Source organism: Bufo gargarizans, unplaced genomic scaffold (assembly GCF_014858855.1).
Source record: "Bufo gargarizans isolate SCDJY-AF-19 unplaced genomic scaffold, ASM1485885v1 original_scaffold_1327_pilon, whole genome shotgun sequence".
Lineage (NCBI taxonomy): Eukaryota > Metazoa > Chordata > Amphibia > Anura > Bufonidae > Bufo > Bufo gargarizans.
Window position 1 is genome coordinate 92,981 of NW_025334310.1, and position 25,496 is coordinate 118,476.

Consider the following 25,496-nt stretch of genomic DNA (forward strand, 5'->3'; position numbering starts at 1 on the left):
TATCAGCACTGAGTGACAGTCAATGTCGCAGTGTGACTGTCACTCAGCGCTGATAGCCAAGCACCAGGCAGTGAAGTGCCATGAGAGCCAGGCCAAGCAAGTAGCAGTCAGGGTGCTGGTGAAGGATGACCAGAGAGACAGTACTACCCAGAGGATGCCATCTGACCATCTCTGCTGTCCACTCCATAAACCAGGGTGGGCAGAATGCAGATGGCATCCCAGAGAGGCATAATGTCTCAGTCAGTGTCCCTGGGCTGGTCATCCTTCACCAGCACCCTGACTGCCACTTGCTTGGCAGCCTTGGCCTGGATCTCCTGGCACTGGCATAGTGGCACTTCACTCATATATTACCCCTAATGCCTGACCTCAGCCCATGCCAACACACCTAACACACTCAGGGTGGAAGGGACACTGACTGTCACTCACTGTCAGTGTTGCTTTCAGGCTGCCTCTGTCTCTGGACAAACTCTATAGTCTCAGTCCTGAAGCGACAGTGCGGCAGCCATCTTCTCCTTCATTTTGCTCTGGCTCTGCACTGTCTTTCCCGCCTGGAAGGTGGGCGGAGCCTATCAGTGTGAACTAACTGCCGTACTGCCGTGCACTCCCCGCCTCCTCACTCTGCTCTGCGGCGCTGTGTGAAAAAAAAAAAAAACGTGTCAGCGATTAAAGGTTTTGTTGTGACAGACGGACAGCACCCCCCTTCAGTGTGGCGCCCGGGGCAATGCCCCCCCACGCTATGCCCCTGGCTGTAGGCAGACTGGAAAACAGCTGGAGGGCCGAGTTTGCCCATCCCTGGTCTAGGCCATGTCAGCAGCCGTAAGCATAGCTGCCATCAAATGGATTACGTTGTGCTTAATGAGCAGAGAGAAAGACGAGGAGCTACTGCGAGTGGTGGTTCCTTCTCAAACAGCTGATCGGTGGGGACCCACACTGATCAGATACTGATGACCTATCCAGAGGATAGGGTACTCCACATGTGAAGCAAAAGAAGGAGATGGAGACAGCATGTCCTTATGTTAGAATTTATTCCAATTGCAACGTTTCAGGCTTCCAAGCCGAAACGTTGCATCTGGAATAAATTCCAACAGAAGGACGTGCTGTCTCCATCTCTTTCTTTTGGTTCGCATGTGGATTACCCTACCAAATACAGGAAAGCTTACCACTTTGCCTGGAGACGTGCACCTACCACTGTCTTGTGCTGTCCACCCCCCTATATTGGACTATGCAGAAGATAGGTCATCAGTAAAAATATCTCAGAAAACCCTAAAATCCTTTTAAGCTATATGTTTATAGAAAATAAAAATACGTCTTTATCCCCACTCATTTTATCCTCTTATTGTCCTGTACAAGCCAAATGGATCATTTCATGAGTCTCTTCAACCTAAATTCAATATAACACCTGTTACCTAAATAACAATGTATATGTTTTTTTCACAGCATTTTGTGCAACGTGTGATAGCAATGCAAGTTGTAGAAAAGATTTACTCGACTACACCTGTGTGTGTAATGAAGGCTTCAGTGGAGACGGATTTTCTTGTTACGATATCGATGAATGCAGCTCTTACGGATATTATTCAAGCGGCAAATGCGGCAGTCATGGTTACTGTGTCAACACATACGGCTCATACTACTGTAACTGTTACACAGGCTACACTTGGGATAATGCAACTTGTGTTGATGTGGATGAGTGTTCTTCACCCTCGCTGAACAACTGCGACCCAGCAGCAACATGTGTCAACTACTATGGATCCTATTCCTGCTATTGCCCCGAAGGATATTATGGAAATGGATATAAATGTGAGGTCGATGAATGTACAAGGGATGTTTGTGGATTTGGTAGAGAATGTACCAAATTCACCGGGTACCATAACTGCACTGATCCATGCTTTACCTATACCACCCTGAATGACCCCACCAGGAGCACATCATATTATGATTACTATTATTACTATTACTACTATTATGGACGTTCTGACTATTACCTAAGCGGTTGGTATCGATTTGTAGGTAGTGGCGGAGACCGCTTGGCAGATTTTTGTCCCTCTGTGGGTAGTTGTTACACCAGATATCCCATGTGGATGAATGGAACACATCCAGATCCCTCAGATGGAATCGTGAATCGTACAGTTTGCGCTAACTATTATGGTTATTGCTGCTATTGGACATCAGACGTGAAGATCAAGGCTTGTCCTGGGGGATTTTATGTGTATAAATTCAGCACGCCCCCTGAGTACTATTCTGGATATTGCACAGGTAAGAAAATAAAACTCATATGCAATCACATAATATACAGTACTTGGGAAAATATTTGAATCTTGAACAAAGGAGATTCTAATCTTATGTAAATAAACTTAAAGGGGTCTTCTCATTTGTTGTATGAAAAGTCCCTCTTTTTGCCAAAGCTGAGAGTTCCTTCAAAGAGTGACTCAGTTGGACCATGTATTACATTTGAATAGCCGTCATGTAATACCACATTTCTCATGCAGTGGCTACTGCAGGAAAGATGTGTAGCTGCTGTCAACTTTCACTCATGGTAACAGCTGATTACTGTTTGTACAGCTCTTAAAGGGGCTATTCACATGACCGCATCCGTTTTGCTGTCCTGCAAATCGAGAACCTGCAAAATACGGATGTGGTCTTGCATCCTGCACTTTTAGATAGCTCCATTGTAACAATGCCTATTTTTGTCTACAAAACGGACAAGGATAGGACATGTCCTATCTATCTATGATAAAAATCTCTTGTCATAGTCTCAAAATTGACATTTCTTATTTAAAGTGATATTTTGTGAACAGGACTGTGTCAGGAATAGATTTCAGCCTCACAATGCAAGTGATGAACGTATAACATGCATAAGATTGGACAAACCCTTTAGCCTGGAAATACATAGAACACTGCCATGACCAATGATAGGAATAAAGGGAATCATCAATAAGCATAAAAAGTGGTTTCTGTAAAAAAAATTAAAAACTTTCATTGCCCTTAGGGCCCCATAATCAATGGATCCTTAGGGGTCAGTGCTTCTCCAGGTATGGCAGCTTGTCCACATGGAAACATTTGGAGTCTCTGAAAGTCCAACCATCTGCACCTGATGCAACATTGGAGGACTCTTCTCCCTTTCTCATGCATCACACATAAGTAAAGATGAAGAGACCTCGTGAACGTAGCATCAGGTGAAGATGGACACAGCACTTTCAGACACTCACCATGTGTATCCATGTAAGAATCTGTACCTACACTGAATGAAGGGGCTGAATTACTCCTAATAAACATGGAACCAGGGACATAGTTATAGAGGAAGCACGGGAAGTGGCTTTTTTTGTGGCCCAAACTCAGAAGGGGCCCACCCAGAAGGAGGACTAACTTATTTTATTGTCAGGGCCCCCTCAACAGTATTATACAATGACACTGTAGGAAAGGGACGGACCGGCTTCCTGGCCTGGTCTGAGAGCGTGATCTTGACTAGCCTCAGGACTGGGGGTTGCATTGGAGGCGGGGATAGTGAAGAAGTTGTTGTGGGTGGCCCTATTTAAAAAATTTGTGTGGGCCCAGTAATTTTTAGTTATGCCACTGCATTGAACGGTGAGTATATGTCATGTAATATTTTTGGGGGGATTGAAACCCTTTGAAAATCTGTCATTATATAATGAACAGCAGCTAAAATCTTTCCTGACAGTTTCCAGGTAGAAAAAGATTGATACGACTTTTGCTTTTTTTAGATCCATCCACTGTTTCTGACTCTTGTGCCTGTGGTGAAAATGAAGAATGTAGAAAAGTTGGTGATCATTATCGCTGCTACTGCAAAGATGAGGACCTAAGTATGTTCAGATAAGTATGCTAGTGTTGCCTGAGCTTTGCTCCAGAGTGAGCCAGGGCTAGCTGCTATGATATCTCCCATATACTGCATACATAAAGGAGACCCTGTTCCCCTGTCTGTCTGTAGTACACTCTCTGAACCAGCAGCATAATGGAGGACAGTATAAAGCACCGAGCAGTGTAGTTGTGAACTTAGCACTGGAGTTTTTAGAAAACATACCAAGGGCTCATGCACACGAATGTATTTTCTTTCCATGTCCGTTCAATTTTTTTGTGGACCGTATGCAAAACGATTCATTTCAATGGAAGTTGTGCTTTCCATTTCTGTATGTCCATTTCGCAAAAAAACAAAAACATGTCCTATTATTGTCTGTAATATTCATTCATCCTGCAACCTGATTCCTCAGTGAGACAATAATCTGTCTCATCTCTGAAGATGGATTTCAGCAGGGAATGGAAAGTTATTGATCAGTGTAAGAGACCGAGGTGAAAAGTGGAATAAGAGACACTTTTTTTTGTAATAAGATATACTACAAAGTTTCTTATAGACTTATGCAAAGTTGTTTAAAACTATTTAAAAATCTTGCCAATTAGGAATATCGCAGCCATTTTCCAAGTACAGGTATTCCTGGTGGTCAGTGGTAGATGTAGCATCTAGTCCCATTTGGTGGACACTACATACAGATTGAAGTTCAGTGAGCTATTAAATCTGACCTTTAAGGGACTAGTTATTGTATATAGCTAGCTATATAATTTAGAATCCAACTAGTATTTTTATGTAGGTGGTGAAGTGACAGACCGCCAGACATTTTCTGAACTGTTCCTGAGTGTTTATAACCAAGGTGGATGTTCTGCTGTGTATGACATGAATTGTAGTGCAATCTACACTTTACCGTATATGATATTGTTTATCTTGGCATTGATTTTTCTTCCAACATAAGTGTTACTACCCCCATGCCTATTTCAAAATAGAGATAGGGACTTACTGTATGGGCCTAGGCACCATGACTGGTGAGAAGACATGGGAGAGTCCATAGGAGTCCATAGTAGAGATGCTACCTTGCTCACTCTGGGCAGAGCAAATTAGTCTTTATTAGGTACTGCCCTTCCCACAGAATTTCGGGGAAATGTTGGGTAAGTGCAGTGGATTAACCTGTATGTTCCTGTTATGTGCCCAATAAAAGTTGATTCAAAGATGTGCAGATATTCACATAATCAATGCTAACAATGTTGTGCCCTCTTTTTCAGCCATAAATGACATTAGTCCGGTGATTTCATGCAGTAGTCAGGAAATGAAAGCTTCCTTCAATAAATGTGCTCTGGAAAAATTCAGTCTGAACACCACAAACATACATCTCAAAGACAGCTACTGCACAGGATTTAATGATTTCAACTTGACAAACCTCATTTCTGTAGTATCTGTCTTGAAGACCGGAATCTGTGGAAATGAGCTGGAGGTATGTAGTGATGATGGAAACACAGGGAGAATATTTCATTCCCTTTGAGCTAGAAAATGGCATAAAAAAATTGTAAATTTTGGCACACATCATTTTTGCTAAAGAGTTTGAGCCTTCTTGCAACTTTCCGCCAAGCTTGCCACGTTCAAATAAAGGCCGGAAAGCGTTATCGGGAGGGCAGGGCCTCCGCAGCCTGGCGCATGTACTATATATAATTTCAGAAACTACTAGTGATGAGCGGCATAGGCAATATTTGAATTTGCAATATTTTGCTAATTTTTGGCTGAATATTCGCCATAAATTTGCAAGTTTCTCCAGTCATTGTTTATTTGATTGCAAAAATCGTCAAAGTAATATATTCGCGATTAGAATATTCAACACTATTCGCGAATATGAATATAAAGCACTATATTCTAAATATTAGCTAATTCTCGAAGTGGTGATATTTGCGATTAAAATTCGAGATTCGAATATTCGCGCTCAACACTAGAAACTACCATAAAATATATAGTAAATCTACACCATCAGGTGAGCTGGCGGAGATTTGCATTTCTGGCATACAGTCAGGCAAAGATGCAACAAATTAATTAAGAGGTCTGTGCCTCTTAATAAATGTGTTACACCAAAGTACTAATGGTGACACAACCCCATAAAAAAAATATAATAATAATAGTATTATTTATTTCCTCCTACAGAACAACGGCACACATGCCATCTATATGAACACCCTTTACCTATCCAAAAATACAGGAGAATCCTTAGGTGCAGACGATCAACTTACATTTGATTTTGCTTGTGTATATCCATTAGACATCGAAGTGTCCCTGGACACAGCTCTCAAGCCCTTTAAAAAGTAAGACACAGGGGTAATGTAATATGAATCTTTAATATGACATCTTATTCCTTTATAAGCACCCCCTTTGTCCACCGGTCATATGACAATATTTTCTTGTCTTTGTAATTGTTTTATCACTTGAATTTCTTGTGTGGTAAGGTTATTTCTTCTTAATGTTGCATTTCTCATTTTCCTTATATCTGTTTCTACACATTTGCGGAAAGTGGCTATTTCTTGTCCTATCTCTTGTCTTGGGCACATTTTAGATTTTTTTTTAATTCAAATTAACAATAGCATTTTCGTTTGATAGTCTCTGCTAATTTTTGTGATTGATTCTTTTTCCCTTTTCGTCTTCGTATCTTCTTCTTCCTATCTTTTGTGTTTGTTGTCTGTGACATTGTCTCTGAGTTATTCCTTGAGTGTAACCTGGTGATTGATGTTGATGTGTGCCCCGTGATTGAGTTGTCCTCTGTTGTTGTTGTAATGGTCTGTTGTCCCATTCCTGGTTGGTGTATCTGTGTCTCAAGTTGTATTTGTACAAAGGTGGTGGTGATGTCGGTGTCTTTGTTCTGGTGAATGATACCATGTTTGTTGAGTGCGTATCTTGTAATGCGGTGAAGTCCTGTCTAAGAAATTGGGATTTGACAATGTTTCATATCTATTGTTAACGGGGACATTGTATCTCACTTGTCCATTATTATTCCAATGTTCCTGTATTTGTCTATTATTATACTGTTTTGTATACTGTTCCTTCTGTTCCTCCTCATCATATACTTTTATTTATGATCTCCTGTTCTATTCTATCTAAGCCTTTATATATTCTCTCCTGCCCTGTGTTGAATTCTTCATGTTGTGGGAGTTTGTGTCGCGATCAGTGGGCCTGGAAACTAGAGAAGATACAGGTCACCTCCTAGACAGCCCTAATCCGGGCCCTGACTACCTATCAATATGAATAGACATTAATGGTAGGAATATTCATATGCTGTATACCTAGGCCCTGATTTCCCTATAAGTCCCTGAAATACGTATAGCACCAGATACAACCCATTCCTCCCCAGATGGACAAATGGAAGTCTCTGTCTCAGGCCCAGATACAACAACAGGGAATATAACAAATACAAAGAAATGGGACACTTAACTTCTGTAGAGATGGAAGAACAGAAACACCAGAGAGGATCTCACACCAGCTCAGCCAAACCCAAATGAAGCTATCAACTGCATAGTCAGAAGGGTGGGGTGAGACTATAAAAGGTAGAAGTGATGACCACTAAGCAACAGCTGAGAAAAGGGAAGTGGTCATTAACACTATCAACACTGAATCAATAGAAATTAAGGAGGCTATTAGATTCCTCCACGCTCAGCCAATATCCTTGATTTCCTGACATCAGTCACCTGAGGGACCGTGACAGTTTGTCAACTGAATCTTTCATTTTATTTATTTTTTCTGTTAATTCATCCAGAATCTGAGTTCTTCTTTTAATAATTAGCCATATTAATGCTACTGATTGTGTTGTAAAAAAAGAGCCCCATTGTTTATTGAACTCTTCATTGCACAAATCCAGTTTCTTGGTCTTCAAATATAAATGTCTCTACCATTTAAAATGATTATGGCCATTGAAGAAAGAGTTAGCATAACTCGGAAACGCGTCTGGTAATATTGGCAATCATTTGCAAAAATCCAAGACCCACCAAAACAACCCAATGACCTATTGATAAAAATCCAGACTTTGGAATACTAGCAGATGATGTGTGGAGCATTACACAAACGGGACATGAGATACCCTACCCTGTATAATTGAAGTCTAGGGAGTCAGGATACAGTGTTCTGGTAGTTACAACGTGGGACGCCGGGATTCAGTGGTTACATAACAGGTATCGCTACCCGTGCTGTAGACATATATAACGAGAGACGCCAAACTCAAGGTGAGTGCTGCAGCTACCACGTGGGACTCCACAGTGGATAGTAGCACATTACTCTTAACAGTGAGTACAGACTCTCGATTGTTACTGAATATACAGTATTAACTGTTATCAACATACAGGAGATCCAGAAACCAGTATATTGATAATGCAGAGTAACAAAATATTTCCATAGCAATACAATACTGGAATGGATTATTTGTTTATATATTGACATTAAGTTTCTCAATTGCCCTGGAAAGAAGGAAATACAATATTGTTACATAAGTTCTGTTTTATATATTGGAATCACAGAGACAACATTTCAAAATCAGTATAATATTGAACTACAAAATTGGACATTTACCTAGGTTGCAAGAAACACATGTATTAGAATTGTCCTATTGGTTGCTTCAATGGAGGTGAAGAGGGACATTATACAGGGCGTAATATAACTGTGGGGTATCTGGGTAAATTATATAGGGGGTAATATAACTGAGGAGGGCTATCAGGGTACATTATACAGGGGAAATATAACTGAGGAGGGCTATCAGGGACATTATACAGGGTAATATAAGTTATATTATCCCCTGTATAATGTCCCCTGATAGCCCTCCTCAGTTATATTACCCCCTATATAATTTATCCTGATACCCCTTAGTTATATAATATAACTGAGGGGTATCAGGGTACATTATACAGGGGGTAATATAAAGGAGGGGGTAGCAGGGTACATACTTTATATGCGTTATACTGTAATATAACTTATTATGGTAGTAGGGTGACCTACTAGGGTTTCAGCCAGCCAGGGAGGGCAGAGTTCTTGTAGTTAATCTGGACTGGAGCGAGCAGCTGGGCACCTTGAATGAACACTACACTATCACCGTCACGCCGCCACCCCCAGCTCACTGGCAGGCGCGCGGGCCGACATGTACGCAGTTTCAGGCGGCTCTTCCTTCCACGTCAACTCTGCTGTGTCCAGCCCAGACAGCACCACTCCCAGCCTGCGCCTGCACGGCTCTGCCTCCGCCCCCTATGTGAATTACTAAGCCGCTGCCCACCGGCAGCATGCAGGTATTTTAATTTACAGTGCGGCGGGGTCAGCACGTTAAACGGGAATCTGTGTGGGGCAAGCAGGGGGGCAAAGAATAACATGGGGGGGCAATTGCCCCCCTGTAACAACGCCAGTGCATACAATTACAAAAGTATTTAGATCCAGGTGCTGGTTTGAAATATGCTAAATATTTTTCATGGGACAACCCTTTTAGAAGACACTAGTTTTATGAATACCACTTGGTAGAAGGGGGTGCTACAGATTTTTGAGGTCCAGACTCCAGAAGCATTAATTTATGTCTCTAATGCTAAAACAATATTGTAGCAACATAACCCATGCTTTTCTTACCTTACAGCTCAACTATAATTGTCCCAGGGAATCTAGAGGTAACTATGGCTCTCTACACTGACTCGACCTACACATCACCCTATCAAGGATCTGCAGTTATACTGACATCCCAAACCAATCTGTTTGTTGGAATTCTCCTGAAGCTAGCAGATGTTTCTCAATATTATGTGCTAATAAAGAATTGCTATGCTACACCTTCATTGAACTCCACAATAAAATATGACATCATTAAGGACAGGTATGTACTTCATTAACATATATTCTCAGTCGCTTGGCCTCATATCCGGCATTTACCATTCATTATATGCAGTGTGGGTTCCTTGACCAAACCAGAGGATGTAATTCCGTGGACGTGTCCTCCACCTATACAGAACGTGAGCACGTCCACTTTTCAAGTTTTTCTGCCTTGTAAACCCTATTGTTATCGTTGCACATATCACGAGTGAGGTCTAGTAGGTTATTAGTGGACCATCCCATAAGAAATAGACCCTAGTGGCAAACATTTGTTTCCAAAGTCATTTTTAAGATGGGGTTGTCTTCTGCTGTACCATTGTAGATTAGACTCAGCAAAGAATCACCTGGTATTCTTGTGGGTCAGACCAAACCCGCTTACAGTTTTAAATTCATGTATGATGCTGAAATAACTCCAGATGGGTTATGCTCTTTTCTTCCAGCTGCCCCAGCAAGCAAGACTCTAGCATTAATGTGATAGAAAATGGAGGGTCTTTGCATGGACGATTTTCTGTTAAGCTTTTTGGATACGTAAAGGATTCGGATGTTGTGTATCTGCAATGCGACATCCATCTTTGTAACAGCGCCTGCGCACCGGTGAGTTTCGTCTTAATAAATAATAGGAAACATCTGTATGGTTCATGTATCAATTAGTGTGAAAGAACATAAGGAATGATGGGCAAAAATCTGACAACTGGTTGAAATGCTTCACCTGCGGTTTAATTGGAGTAGTCAGGCAACTGTTTCTAGTCTGTTCACTGACAGTAAGCAAAACGGTGAAGAATTGAATGACACATCATATAAATGTTAAAGGCTATTGGCAATTAGTTTTTATGTTTGCATTTTACTCATTTTGGGCTAAAAATCATTTTTTTCTTTTTCAATTGGCCTGTATAAAAAATGTTCAGACGTGTTTGAGATACAAGGGTTAAAAATCAGTCTGTTTGCAGAGTATCACTCCTCAGTTCTCATATTATAATCGGTTTTATAAGAGTTTAGCTATAGTAAGTGCTTATGAGTAGAGTTGAGCGAACACCTGGATGTTCGGGTTCGAGAAGTTCGGCCGAACATCCCGGAAATGTTCGGGTTCGGGATCCGAACCCGATCCGAACTTCGTCCCGAACCCGAACCCCATTGAAGTCAATGGGGACCCGAACTTTTCGGCACTAAAACGGCTGTAAAACAGCCCAGGAAAGGGCTAGAGGGCTGCAAAAGGCAGCAACATGTAGGTAAATCCCCTGCAAACAAATGTGGATAGGGAAATGAATTAAAATAAAAATTAAATAAATAAAAATTAACCAAAATCAATTGGAGAGAGGTTCCATAGCAGAGAATCTGGCTTCCCGTCACCCACCACTGGAACAGTCCATTCTCAGATATTTAGGCCCCGGCACCCAGGCAGAGGAGAGAGGTCCCGTAACAGACAATCTGGCTTCATGTCAGCAGAGAATCAGTCTTCATGTCATAGCAGAGAATCAGGCTTCACGTCACCCACCACTGTAAGAGTCCATTTTCATAAATTTAGGCCCAGCACCCAGGCAGAGGAGAGAGGTCCCGTAACAGACAATCTGGCTTCATGTCAGCAGAGAATCAGTCTTCATATCATAGCAGAGAATCAGGCTTCACGTCAGCCACCAATGCAACAGTCCATTGTCAGATATTTAGGCCCAGCACCCAGGCAGAGGAGAGGGGTCCCGTAACAGAGGATCTGGCTTCATGTCAGCAGAGAATCAGTCTTCATGTCATAGCAGAGAATCAGGCTTCACGTCACCCACCACTGTAAGAGTCCATTGTCATAAATTTAGGCCCAGCACCCAGGCAGAGGAGAGAGGTCCCGTAACAGACAATCTGGCTTCATGTCAGCAGAGAATTAGTCTGCATGTCATAGCAGAGAATCAGGCTTCACGTCAGCCACCACTGCAACAGTCCATTGTCATAAATTCAGGCCCAGCACCCAGGCAGAGGAGAGAGGTCCCGTAACAGACAATCTGGCTTCATGTCAGCAGAGAATCAGTCTGCATGTCATAGCAGAGAATCAGGCTTCACGTCACCCACCACTGTAAGAGTCCATTGTCATAAATTTAGGCCCAGCACCCAGGCAGAGGAGAGAGGTCCCGTAACAGACAATCTGGCTTCATGTCAGCAGAGAATTAGTCTGCATGTCATAGCAGAGAATCAGGCTTCACGTCAGCCACCACTGCAACAGTCCATTGTCATAAATTCAGGCCCAGCACCCAGGCAGAGGAGAGAGGTCCCGTAACAGACAATCTGGCTTCATGTCAGCAGAGAATCAGTCTGCATGTCATAGCAGAGAATGAGGCTTCACGTCACCCACCACTGCAACAGTCCATTTTCATAAATTTAGGCCCAGCACCCAGGCAGAGGAGAGAGGTCCCGTAACAGAGGATCTGGCTTCATGTCACCAGAGAATCAGTCTGCATGTCATAGCAGAGAATCAGGCTTCACGTCACCCACCACTGCAACAGTCCATTTTCATAAATTTAGGCCCAGCACCCAGGCAGAGGAGAGAGGTCCCGTAACAGACAATCTGGCTTCATGTCAGCAGAGAATCAGTCTTCATATCATAGCAGAGAATCAGGCTTCACGTCAGCCACCAATGCAACAGTCCATTGTCAGATATTTAGGCCCAGCACCCAGGCAGAGGAGAGAGGTCCCGTAACAGAGGATCTGGCTTCATGTCAGCAGAGAATCAGTCTTCATGTCATAGCAGAGAATCAGGCTTCACGTCACCCACCACTGTAAGAGTCCATTGTCATAAATTTAGGCCCAGCACCCAGGCAGAGGAGAGAGGTCCCGTAACAGACAATCTGGCTTCATGTCAGCAGAGAATTAGTCTGCATGTCATAGCAGAGAATCAGGCTTCACGTCAGCCACCACTGCAACAGTCCATTGTCATAAATTCAGGCCCAGCACCCAGGCAGAGGAGAGAGGTCCCGTAACAGACAATCTGGCTTCATGTCAGCAGAGAATCAGTCTGCATGTCATAGCAGAGAATCAGGCTTCACGTCACCCACCACTGTAAGAGTCCATTGTCATAAATTTAGGCCCAGCACCCAGGCAGAGGAGAGAGGTCCCGTAACAGACAATCTGGCTTCATGTCAGCAGAGAATTAGTCTGCATGTCATAGCAGAGAATCAGGCTTCACGTCAGCCACCACTGCAACAGTCCATTGTCATAAATTCAGGCCCAGCACCCAGGCAGAGGAGAGAGGTCCCGTAACAGACAATCTGGCTTCATGTCAGCAGAGAATCAGTCTGCATGTCATAGCAGAGAATGAGGCTTCACGTCACCCACCACTGCAACAGTCCATTTTCATAAATTTAGGCCCAGCACCCAGGCAGAGGAGAGAGGTCCCGTAACAGAGGATCTGGCTTCATGTCACCAGAGAATCAGTCTGCATGTCATAGCAGAGAATCAGGCTTCACGTCACCCACCACTGCAACAGTCCATTTTCATAAATTTAGGCCCAGCACCCAGGCAGAGGAGAGAGGTCCCGTAACAGAGGATCTGGCTTCATGTCACCAGGGAATCAGTCTGCATGTCATAGCAGAGAATCAGGCTTCACGTCAGCCACCACTGCAACAATCCATTGGCATATATTTAGGCCTAGCACACAGGCAGAGGAGAGAGGTCCCGTAACAGACAATCTGGCTTCATGTCAGCAGAGAATCAGTCTGCATGTCATAGCAGAGAATGAGGCTTCACGTCAGCCACCACTGCAACAATCCATTGGCATATATTTAGGCCTAGCACACAGGCAGAGGAGAGAGGTCCTGTAACAGACAATCTGGCTTCATGTCAGCAGAGAATCAGTCTTCATATCATAGCAGAGAATCAGGCTTCACGTCAGCCACCAATGCAACAGTCCATTGTCAGATATTTAGGCCCAGCACCCAGGCAGAGGAGAGAGGTCCCGTAACAGAGGATCTGGCTTCATGTCAGCAGAGAATCAGTCTTCATGTCATAGCAGAGAATCAGGCTTCACGTCACCCACCACTGTAAGAGTCCATTTTCATAAATTTAGGCCCAGCACCCAGGCAGAGGAGAGAGGTCCCGTAACAGAGGATCTGGCTTCATGTCAGCAGAGAATCAGTCTGCATGTCATAGCAGAGAATCAGGCTTCACGTCAGCCACCACTGCAACAGTCCATTGTCATAAATTTAGGCCCAGCACCCAGGCAGAGGAGAGAGGTCCCGTAACAGACAATCTGGCTTCATGTCAGCAGAGAATTAGTCTGCATGTCATAGCAGAGAATCAGGCTTCACGTCAGCCACCACTGCAACAGTCCATTGTCATAAATTTAGGCCCAGCACCCAGGCAGAGGAGAGAGGTCCCGTAACAGACAATCTGGCTTCATGTCAGCAGAGAATTAGTCTGCATGTCATAGCAGAGAATCAGGCTTCACGTCAGCCACCACTGCAACAGTCCATTCTCATAAATTCAGGCCCAGCACCCAGGCAGAGGAGAGAGGTCCCGTAACAGACAATCTGGCTTCATGTCAGCAGAGAATCAGTCTGCATGTCATAGCAGAGAATCAGGCTTCACGTCACCCACCACTGTAAGAGTCCATTGTCATAAATTTAGGCCCAGCACCCAGGCAGAGGAGAGAGGTCCCGTAACAGACAATCTGGCTTCATGTCAGCAGAGAATTAGTCTGCATGTCATAGCAGAGAATCAGGCTTCACGTCAGCCACCACTGCAACAGTCCATTGTCATAAATTCAGGCCCAGCACCCAGGCAGAGGAGAGAGGTCCCGTAACAGACAATCTGGCTTCATGTCAGCAGAGAATCAGTCTGCATGTCATAGCAGAGAATGAGGCTTCACGTCACCCACCACTGCAACAGTCCATTTTCATAAATTTAGGCCCAGCACCCAGGCAGAGGAGAGAGGTCCGTAACAGAGGATCTGGCTTCATGTCACCAGAGAATCAGTCTGCATGTCATAGCAGAGAATCAGGCTTCACGTCACCCACCACTGCAACAGTCCATTTTCATAAATTTAGGCCCAGCACCCAAGCAGAGGAGTGAGGTCCCTTAACAGAGGATCTGGCTTCATGTCAGCAGAGAATCAGTCTGCATGTCATAGCAGAGAATCAGGCTTCACGTCACCCACCACTGTAAGAGTCCATTTTCATAAATTTAGGCCCAGCACCCAGGCAGAGGAGAGAGGTCCCGTAACAGAGGATCTGGCTTCATGTCAGCAGAGAATCAGTCTGCATGTCATAGCAGAGAATGAGGCTTCACGTCAGCCACCACTGCAACAGTCCATTGGCATATATTTAGGCCCTGGCACCCAGACAGAGGAGAGGTTCATTCAACTTTGGGTAGCCTTGCAATATAATGGTAAAATGAAAATAAAAATAGGATTGAATGAGGAAGTGCCCTGGAGTCCAATAATATATGGTTATGGGGAGGTAGTTAATGTCTAATCTGGACAAGGGACGGACAGGTCCTGTGGGATCCATGCCTGGTTCATTTTTATGAACGTCAGCTTGTCCACATTGGCTGTAGACAGGCGGCTGCGTTTGTCTGTAATGACGCCCCCTGCCGTGCTGAATACACGTTCAGACAAAACGCTGGCTGCCGGGCAGGCCAGCACCTCCAAGGCATAAAAGGCTAGCTCTGGCCACGTGGACAATTTAGAGACCCAGAAGTTGAATGGGGCCGAACCATCAGTCAGTACGTGGAGGGGTGTGCACACGTACTGTTCCACCATGTTAGTGAAATGTTGCCTCCTGCTAACACGTTGCGTATCAGGTGGTGGTGCAGTTAGCTGTGGCGTGTTGACAAAAGTTTTCCACATCTCTGCCATGCTAACCCTGCCCTCAGAGGAGCTGGCCGTGACACAGCTGCCTTGGCGACCTCTTGCTCCTCCTCTGCCTTGGCCTTGGGCTTCCACTTGTTCCCCTGTGACATTTGGGAATGCTCTCAGTAGCGCGTCTACCAACGTGCGCTTGTACTCGCACATCTTCCTATCACGCTCCAGTGCAGGAAGTAAGGTGGGCACATTGTCTTTGTAGCGTGGATCCAGCAGGGTGGCAACCCAGTAGTCCGCACAGGTTAAAATGTGGGCAACTCTGCTGTCGTTGCGCAGGCACTGCAGCATGTAGTCGCTCATGTGTGCCAGGCTGCCCAGGGGTAAGGACAAGCTGTCCTCTGTGGGAGGCGTATCGTCATCGTCCTGCCTTTCCCCCCAGCCACGCACCAGTGATGGACCCGAGCTGCGTTGGGTGCCACCCCGCTGTGACCATGCTTCATCCTCATCCTCCTCCACCTCCTCCTCATCCTCGTCCTCCTCGTCCTCCAGTAGTGGGCCCTGGCTGGCCACATTTGTACCTGGCCTCTGCTGTTGCAAAAAACCTCCCTCTGAGTCACTTCGAAGAGACTGGCCTGAAAGTGCTAAAAATGACCCCTCTTCTTCCTCCTCCTCCTCCTCCTGGGCCACCTCCTCTTCCATCATCGCCCTAAGTGTTTTCTCAAGGAGACATAGAAGTGGTATTGTAACGCTGATAACGGTGTCATCGCCACTGGCCATGTTGGTGGAGTACTCAAAACAGCGCAACAGGGCACACAGGTCTCGCATGGAGGCCCAGTCATTGGTGGTGAAGTGGTGCTGTTCTGTAGTGCGACTGACCCGTGCGTGCTGCAGCTGAAACTCCACTATGGCCTGCTGCTGCTCGCACAGTCTGTCCAGCATGTGCAAGGTGGAGTTTCCACCTGGTGGGCACGTCGCATATGAGGCGGTGAGCGGGAAGGCCGAAGTTACGCTGTAGCGCAGACAGGCGAGCAGCAGCAGGATGTGAACGCCGGAAGCGCGAACAGACGGCCCGCACTTTATGCAGCAGCTCTGACATGTCGGGGTAGTTGTGAATGAACTTCTGCACCACCAAATTCAGCACATGCGCCAAGCAAGGGATGTGCGTCAAATTGGCTAGTCCCAGAGCTGCAACGAGATATCGCCCATTATCACACACCACCAGGCCGGGCTTGAGGCTCACCGGCAGCAACCACTCGTCGGTCTGTTGTTCAATACCCCGCCACAACTCCTGTGCGGTGTGGGGCCTGTCCCCCAAACATATGAGTTTCAGAATGGCCTGCTGACGTTTACCCCGGGCTGTGCTGAAGTTGGTGGTGAAGGTGTGTGGCTGACTGGATGAGCAGGTGGAAGAAGAGGAGGAGGAAGCCGAGAAGGAGGAGGTGGCAACAGGAGGCAAAGAATGTTGCCCTGCGATCCTTGGCGGCGGAAGGACGTGCGCCAAACAGCTCTCCGCCTGGGGCCCAGCTGCCACTACATTTACCCAGTGTGCAGTTAGGGAGATATAGCGTCCCTGGCCGTGCTTACTGGTCCACGTATCTGTGGTTAGGTGGACCTTGCTACAGATGGCGTTGCGCAGTGCACACTTGATTTTATCGGATACTTGGTTGTGCAGGGAAGGCACGGCTCTCTTGGAGAAGTAGTGCCGGCTGGGAACAACATACTGTGGGACAGCAAGCGACATGAGCTGTTTGAAGCTGTCTGTGTCCACCAGCCTAAATGACAGCATTTCATAGGCCAGTAGTTTAGAAATGCTGGCATTCAGGGCCAGGGATCGAGGGTGGCTAGGTGGGAATTTACGCTTTCTATCAAATGTTTGTGAGATGGAGAGCTGAACGCTGGCGTGTGACATGGTTGAGACGCTTGGTGACGGAGGTGGTGGTGGTGGTGTTGGTGGTACATCCCCTGTTTGCTGGGCGGCAGGTGCCAACGTTCCTCCAGAGGCGGAGGAAGAGGCCGAGGCGGCAGCAGCAGAATAGGCCGAGGCGGCAGCAGCAGAAGAGGTAGCAGGGGGAGCCTGAGTGACTTCCTTGGTTTTAAGGTGTTTACTCCACTGCAGTTCATGCTTTGCATGCAGGTGCCTGGTCATGCAGGTTGTGCTCAGGTTCAGAACGTTAATGCCTCGCTTCAGGCTCTGATGGCACAGCGTGCAAACCACTCGGGTCTTGTCGTCAGCACATTGTTTGAAGAAGTGCCATGCCAGGGAACTCCTTGAAGCTGCCTTTGGGGTGCTCGGTCCCAGATGGCGGCGGTCAGTAGCAGGCGGAGTCTCTTGGCGGCGGGTGTTCTGCTTTTGCCCACTGCTCCCTCTTTTGCTACGCTGTTGGCTCGGTCTCACCACTGCCTCTTCCTCCGAACTGTGAAAGTCAGTGGCACGACCTTCATTCCATGTGGGGTCTAGGACCTCATCGTCCCCTGCATCGTCTTCCACCCAGTCTTGATCCCTGACCTCCTGTTCAGTCTGCACACTGCAGAAAGACGCAGCAGTTGGCACCTGTGTTTCGTCATCATCAGAGACATGCTGAGGTGGTATTCCCATGTCCTCATCATCAGGAAACATAAGTGGTTGTGCGTCAGTGCATTCTATGTCTTTCACCGCTGGGGAAGGGCTAGGTAGATGCCCTTGGGAAACCCTGCCAGCGGAGTCTTCAAACAGCATAAGAGACTGCTGCATAACTTGAGGCTGAGACAGTTTCCCTGGTATGCATGGGGGTGATGTGACAGACTGATGGGGTTGGTTTTTAGGCGCCATCTGTGCGCTTTCTGCAGAAGACTGGGTGGGAGATAATGTGAACGTGCTGGATCCACTGTCGGCCACCCAATTGACTAATGCCTGTACCTGCTCAGGCCTTACCATCCTTAGAACGGCATTGGGCCCCACCATATATCGCTGTAAATTCTGGCGGCTACTGGGACCTGAGGTAGTTGGTACACTAGGACGTGTGGATGTGGCAGAACGGCCACGTCCTCTCCCAGCACCAGAGGGTCCACTAACACCACCACGACCATGTCCACGTCCGCGTCCCTTACTAGATGTTTTTCTCATTGTTATGGTTCACCACAACAACAAATATATTATTTGGCCCAATGTATTGTATTCAAATTCAGCGGGATATAAATTTGAGGCCTAGTATTTAGGCGCTGGGTGACCGGTATGGATTTACTAACAGAATTAGACTTGGAAATGCACAGTAGCGTGTGTGTGAAGTTATTCTGAATGACCCTATGTGCACCTTGAATATTATATACCCTTTTTGGGATAGATTTCAAATAGCTCTGATATAGCAGGAACCACTAAATTATGAAATTGCTAAATTGGGAATTGTATTTCAACCCAGAACAAAAAATGTGCTTTGACGGACACTAAATATCTTGCCCAGCAACAACAGTACAGCGGTAACGAGAGATTTAGCGGGATATAAATTTGAGGCCTAGTATTTAGGCGCTGGGTGACAGGTATGGATTTAGTGACAGAATTAGACTGGGATATGCACAGTAGCGTGTGTGTGTGAAGTTATTCTGAATGACCCTATGTGCACCTTGAATATTATATACCCTTTTAGGGATAGATTTCAAATAGCTCTGATATAGCAGAAACCACTAAATTATGAAATTGCTAAATTGGGAATTGTATTTCAACCCAGAACAAAAAATGTGCTTTGACGGACACTAAATAACTTTCCCAGCCACAACAGGACAGCGGTAACGAGAGATTTAGCGGGATATAAATTTGAGGCCTAGTATTTAGGCGCTGGGTGACAGGTATGGGTTTAGTGACAGAATTAGACTTGGAAATGCACAGTAGCGGGTGTGTGTGAAGTTATTCTGAATGACCCTATGTGCACCTTCAATATGATCTACCCTTTTAGGGATAGATTTCAAATAGCTCTGATATAGCAGAAACCACTAAATTATGAAATTGCTAAATTGGGAATTGTATTTCAACCCAGAACAAAAAATGTGCTTTGACGGACACTAAATAACTTTCCCAGCCACAACAGGACAGCGGTAACGAGAGATTTAGCGGGATATAAATTTGAGGCCTAGTATTTAGGCGCTGGGTGACAGGTATGGGTTTAGTGACAGAATTAGACTTGGAAATGCACAGTAGCGGGTGTGTGTGAAGTTATTCTGAATGACCCTATGTGCACCTTCAATATGATCTACCCTTTTAGGGATAGATTTCAAATAGCTCTGATATAGCAGAAACCACTAAATTATGAAATTGCTAAATTGGGAATTGTACTTCAACCCAGAACAAAAAATGTGCTTTGACGGACACTAAATAACTTTCCCAGCCACAACAGGACAGCGGTAACGAGAGATTTAGCGGGATATAAATTTGAGGCCTAGTATTTAGGCGCTGGGTGACCGGTATGGATTTAGTGACAGAATTAGACTGGGATATGGCCAAAAAATAACCACACTATTGCTGGTTAAATGCACTTGGTGACGGGCGCAGCTTGCCCCTGATGTAGTATATGGCCAAAAAATGAACAGACTATTGCTGGTTAAATGCACTTGGTGTCACAGCTTGACCAACCACACTACTGAGGGTTAAATGCACTTGGTGACGGGCGCAGCTTGCCCCTGATGTAGTATATGGCCAAAAAATAAACAGACTATTGCTGGTTAAATGCACTTGGTGTGACAGCTTCACCCTGATGTAGGCTTTAGCCAAAAAACAACCACACCATTGAGGGTTAAATGCACTTGGTGACAGGCGCAGCTTGCCCCTGATGTAGTATATGGCCAAAAAATGAACAGACTATTGCTGGTTAAATGCACTTGGTGTGACAGCTTCACCCTGATGTAGGCTTTAGCCAAAAAACAACCACACCATTGAGGGTTAAATGCACTTGGTGACAGGCGCAGCTTGCCCCTGATGTAGTATATGGCCAAAAAATGAACAGACTATTGCTGGTTAAATGCACTTGGTGTGACAGCTTCACCCTGATGTAGGCTTTAGCCAAAAAACAACCACACCATTGAGGGTTAAATGCACTTGGTGACAGGCGCAGCTTGCCCCTGATGTAGTATATGGCCAAAAAATGAACAGACTATTGCTGGTTAAATGCACTTGGTGTGACAGCTTCACCCTGATGTAGGCTTTAGCCAAAAAACAACCACACCATTGAGGGTTAAATGCACTTGGTGACAGGCGCAGCTTGCCCCTGATGTAGTATATGGCCAAAAAATGAACAGACTATTGCTGGTTAAATGCACTTGGTGTGACAGCTTCACCCTGATGTAGGCTTTAGCCAAAAAACAACCACACCATTGAGGGTTAAATGCACTTGGTGACAGGCGCAGCTTGCCCCTGATTTAGTATATGGCCAAAAAATGAACAGACTATTGCTGGTTAAATGCACTTGGTGTGACAGCTTCACCCTGATGTAGGCTTTAGCCAAAAAACAACCACACCATTGAGGGTTAAATGCACTTGGTGACAGGCGCAGCTTGCCCCTGATTTAGTATATGGCCAAAAAATGAACAGACTATTGCTGGTTAAATGCACTTGGTGTGACAGCTTCACCCTGATGTAGGCTTTAGCCAAAAAACAACCACACCATTGAGGGTTAAATGCACTTGGTGACAGGCGCAGCTTGCCCCTGATTTAGTATATGGCCAAAAAATGAACAGACTATTGCTGGTTAAATGCACTTGGTGTGACAGCTTCACCCTGATGTAGGCTTTAGCCAAAAAACAACCACACCATTGAGGGTTAAATGCACTTGGTCGCAGCTTGGATGCACTTGGTCGCAGCACCGCACAAGACACAAAATGGCCGCCGATCACCCCATAAAAATGTGACTGACAAACGGTCTGGGCAGCCTAAAAACAGTGAGCAATTGAGGATCAGCAGCTCAATGATCCACAGCTGCAGATCGATCAGTTAATCAAGTCCTTTGGAGGAGTTAATCTGCCTAATCTCGCCCTACTGTCGCAGCTGCAACCTCTCCCTACGCTAATCAGAGCAGAGTGACGGGCGGCGCTATGTGACTCCAGCTTAAATAGAGGCTGGGTCACATGGTGCTCTGGCCAATCACAGCCATGCCAATAGTAGGCATGGCTGTGACGGCCTCTTGGGGCAAGTAGTATGACGCTTGTTGATTGGCTGCTTTGCAGCCTTTCAAAAAGCGCCAAGAAAGCGTCACAAAAGCGCCAAGAAAGCGACGAACACCGAACCCGAACCCGGACTTTTACGAAAATGTCCGGGTTCGGGTCCGTGTCACGGACACCCCAAAATTCGGTACGAACCCGAACTATACAGTTCGAGTTCGCTCATCCCTACTTATGAGGTCAGGAGATCAGAGATAAGGCTTCACTTGAGCCATCAGCTGACTGGACAGAGAAGTGATATTCTGCAAACTGATTAATTTTTAACCCTTGTAACTCAGAAATGGCTGAACTGTCTTTAATAAAAACCTATTGAAAAAATAATAATAAGTTTTAGCCCAAAATGAGTAAATTGCAATAATAAAAAATTGCCTTAAAGGTGTCCATATCCTGTAAGATTTTCTATGAAACCAAATTTTGACGTTTCTAAGAGACATTATTAGCAGTTATGACTGCTAATAGTCCAGGCCTCAGACCACCACTGACCCTTGGAACAGAAGGGAACAGATGCTCTGCTTTAAACTCTTCCACTTCACATCCTTTCTGCTCTGTTCACAATTATCTTACACACGGGCATATAAACACCACTGGGCCACCCCAATGGAAACTGGAGAGCCACTGAGTAAGAGTCAACTTAGGCTGGTCATGTTCTGTATTACATGGACAGTGGACACCAATTGTTTTGAAGGGCCTATGCAGGACTACATTTCCTCTGTTTTTAGAGAAAGAATTGTCTGGGTGATATCATCTAACAGTAATAATGACTGTTGCAGCTTTAACATTTGCATCGAATCCTTTTACTTTTAGACTTGCAATGGAGTGAGGGCAATGAGCACCTCCGATACCGTGTCGACTAACGCCACTTTGACTTTGGGCCCTATCATTAGAAAAGGTTTGTATATTTTAATGTTTTTGATTTTTGCATTATTAATATATGGTAATCAACGTTTATTGTATCGTTTATATATTGTCTTGGATACTATAAGGCATCAATGGTTAATCAGATTCTGCATTGTAAGAAATATCTCACTTTTCTGCTTCCTAATTATCAGTGTGCCATTTGTAGAATCTAGACTCATTGGAACCAGCACAGGAATAATGCACAATGTGAGGTTATAGTGCAGGGATACAATGAGATGTCACTGCATAGAGATAACACACATGATAACGTAACATTAAGGCCTCATGCACCCGGCCGTTGCTTGGCTGTTCCATGCATTGGGGACCGCAATTTGCAGTACCCAATGTACGGGCACTATCCATGTGGATTCCGCAGACGGATCCAGACCCATTCAACTTGAATGGGTCCGTGATCCATCCGCACTGAAAAAATAGAATCAACTTGGAGGATAACAAGCTGAACTGGATGGACAGATGTCTTTTTTCAGCCTTTTAAACTATGTTACTATGTATGTTCTTTTTTTTTTGCGGTGCGGAGGCACGGAAAGAAACCCCATGGAAGCAGTCCATAGTGCTTCCGTGGGGTTCCATGCCTCCGTTCCGCACTGCCCCTTCTGAATTGCAGACCCATTCAACTGATATAACCTATTCAAGTATAATATTGCACAATGATGTCATAGTACAATGATAATGCAGAGGAAAAGTGCACACAGCAGAGGCACAACAAATAAATATGCAGCATCACAGCAAAACTTAGTGAAGAAAAAAAGCGGATCCTGTAAAAAAAAAAAAAAGTATACTGTAATAAATACGGATTCTAAAAGGATCTTGAGCATCCGTTATGCATAGTATTTTGCGTCTGTCTCAGCCATTTCTGTCTGAGATCCATTTTTTTAGACGGAAAAAAGTCTGGAAAATAATACATGACAGACTGCAATGGCTTCCATGATGTGAACCCGAACTTAGAAAGACATTATCCAACTAGTGTAAAGTAGAACTGGCTTAGTTGCCCATAGCAGTCAAGATTACTCTTTTCATTTTCCAAAGGAGCTCTAAAAAAAAGTGAAAGATGGGATCTGATTGGTGGCTATGGGCAACTAATCCAGTTCTACTTTACACCGGTTTTGATAAATCTCTCCCATTCAGTTTTTTTATACTCCTCTTCAATCGTGCACAGTCACCTTTAATTGCCTCTGAGGTGGGACATCTCATAAGATTTTATCTCCATTGCAGCTGTTTTACCTGTTATCTTGGAACTTACACTTATTTTTGGGATCCAGAGTTAGGGCTTGTTCTGTATCGATGTGTTTTCTCTAATGGTGTTTCTTTGTATCTGCAGGTGATATTATCTACGTCATTGGAGGTAAGGGCTTGATTCTTAATGGTCAAAATATTAGTGATAAAAAAAATAACTTGTCTGCAGGGAAAATATCCCCCCTAGGAAACTGTCTATGTAGATTCTTATTCATCCAGGTCATGGTGTATCAGTAGTAAAAAGTCAGTAAAATAAAAGAGACGCACACATTGAGAGGATCCCTGGAGGAAAGGAGGTAGTGTAGGCAGATGGGTGTTCACCTTAAATGGTTGTGCAGGAGGCACCTCAAGGTGTTCTTCTGATCCACCGTCACGAGCAGAGCCACTTATCCTCCATCTTTACCGTGTTTCTAGCAAAAAAGTCAGAGCAACTGGACATGTATTTTCTATTAAAGACGTTTCGCTATTCATCTGACTGGCTTTCTCAATTAGAATGACTTGGACAAGGAATCTCCAAATATTAAAAACTGGAGATTCACCACTTTTGAGTCACCAATATTTAATGCCGGGGATTCCTTGTACATGTGGAGGAGCTTCTTGATATCAGGGAAGAGAAGTATGGATCTGAAGGGCAGTGTTTTTAGTGTATGTGGCAATACTTCCTGCTCCAACTTCCCGGCCTCTACATTCAACATCTCTGGACGCAGATAATGCTGCAGATCTCCTCTCCTGCACTGTGCGTGCAGCTAAAGTTTGCGGGCTCTTTGAACATTTAAAGACTACTAGTGTTGATCGAGAACCAAAGTGCTTGGGTGTTCCAGTAGAACACTTTGGGATGCTTGGGTGCTCTACAGAGCACTCGAGCACAATGGAATTGAATGTGAGAACCCAAGCATTAAAGCAGGCACCCCCTGCTCTAAAGAGTGGAGGGTGTCTAGTTTATAGGAAAAGGTCATAAATTGATGGAAACACCACTGAAATGGTTCAGGAACAGCATGAGGAGGTTGTCTGGATGCATCTTGGACTCCCAGGTCGCTGCTGGGAACGATGTTGTCCGAGTAGTACGCCACTTTTACAGACTGACAATAATACGGACCAAACCGAAGATAAAATCGATTTTAGAGGAAAAATTGTTAGGAAACATTCTTTCCTGTATATTTACTTGTATATAAAATGCAAGTACTGCCAAAAATTACAAGGAAGAGGCACTCTGATACAACCTGCATATCACATAAAGCAGGGCCTCATTCACATTGTGGTCCAATTGTTCAGTTAGGACTCATAAATAGGGATGAGCGAACTCGAACTGTATAGTTCGGGTTCGTACCGAATTTTGGGGTGTCCGTGACACGGACCCGAACCCGGACATTTTCGTAAAAGTCCGGGTTCGGTGTTCGTCGCTTTCTTGGCGCTTTTGTGACGCTTTCTTGGCGCTTTCTGAAAGGCTGCAAAGCAGCCAATCAACAAGCGTCATACTACTTGCCCCAAGAGGCCGTCACAGCCATGCCTACTATTGGCATGGCTGTGATTGGCCAGAGCACCATGTGACCCAGCCTCTATTTAAGCTGGAGTCACATAGCGCCGCCCGTCACTCTGCTCTGATTAGCGTAGGGAGAGGTTGCGGATGCGACAGTAGGGCGAGATTAGGCAGATTAACTCCTCCAAAGGACTTCACTTGATTAATCGATCGATCTGCAGCTGTGCATCATTGAGCTGCTGAAATTCAAATGCTCACTCACTGTTTTT

The 25,496-nt window shown here is 45.0% G+C and overlaps 1 protein-coding gene across 1 annotated transcript in view; it reads left to right on the plus strand.

Annotated features, from left to right (window-relative positions):
- The window catches only part of LOC122923184 (uromodulin-like), a 64,254-nt gene extending 39,793 nt beyond the window's left edge, over window positions 1–24,461 (plus strand). The window contains exons 11-18 of the mRNA XM_044273918.1: window positions 1,438–2,253; window positions 3,720–3,818; window positions 5,065–5,273; window positions 5,969–6,126; window positions 9,417–9,647; window positions 10,084–10,237; window positions 23,836–23,859; window positions 24,243–24,461. Coding sequence (XP_044129853.1) covers window positions 1,438–2,253; window positions 3,720–3,818; window positions 5,065–5,273; window positions 5,969–6,126; window positions 9,417–9,647; window positions 10,084–10,237; window positions 23,836–23,859; window positions 24,243–24,461 — 1,910 coding nt within the window. The remainder of the gene's footprint in view (window positions 1–1,437; window positions 2,254–3,719; window positions 3,819–5,064; window positions 5,274–5,968; window positions 6,127–9,416; window positions 9,648–10,083; window positions 10,238–23,835; window positions 23,860–24,242) is intronic.
- The last annotated feature ends 1,035 nt before the right edge of the window (window positions 24,462–25,496 follow it).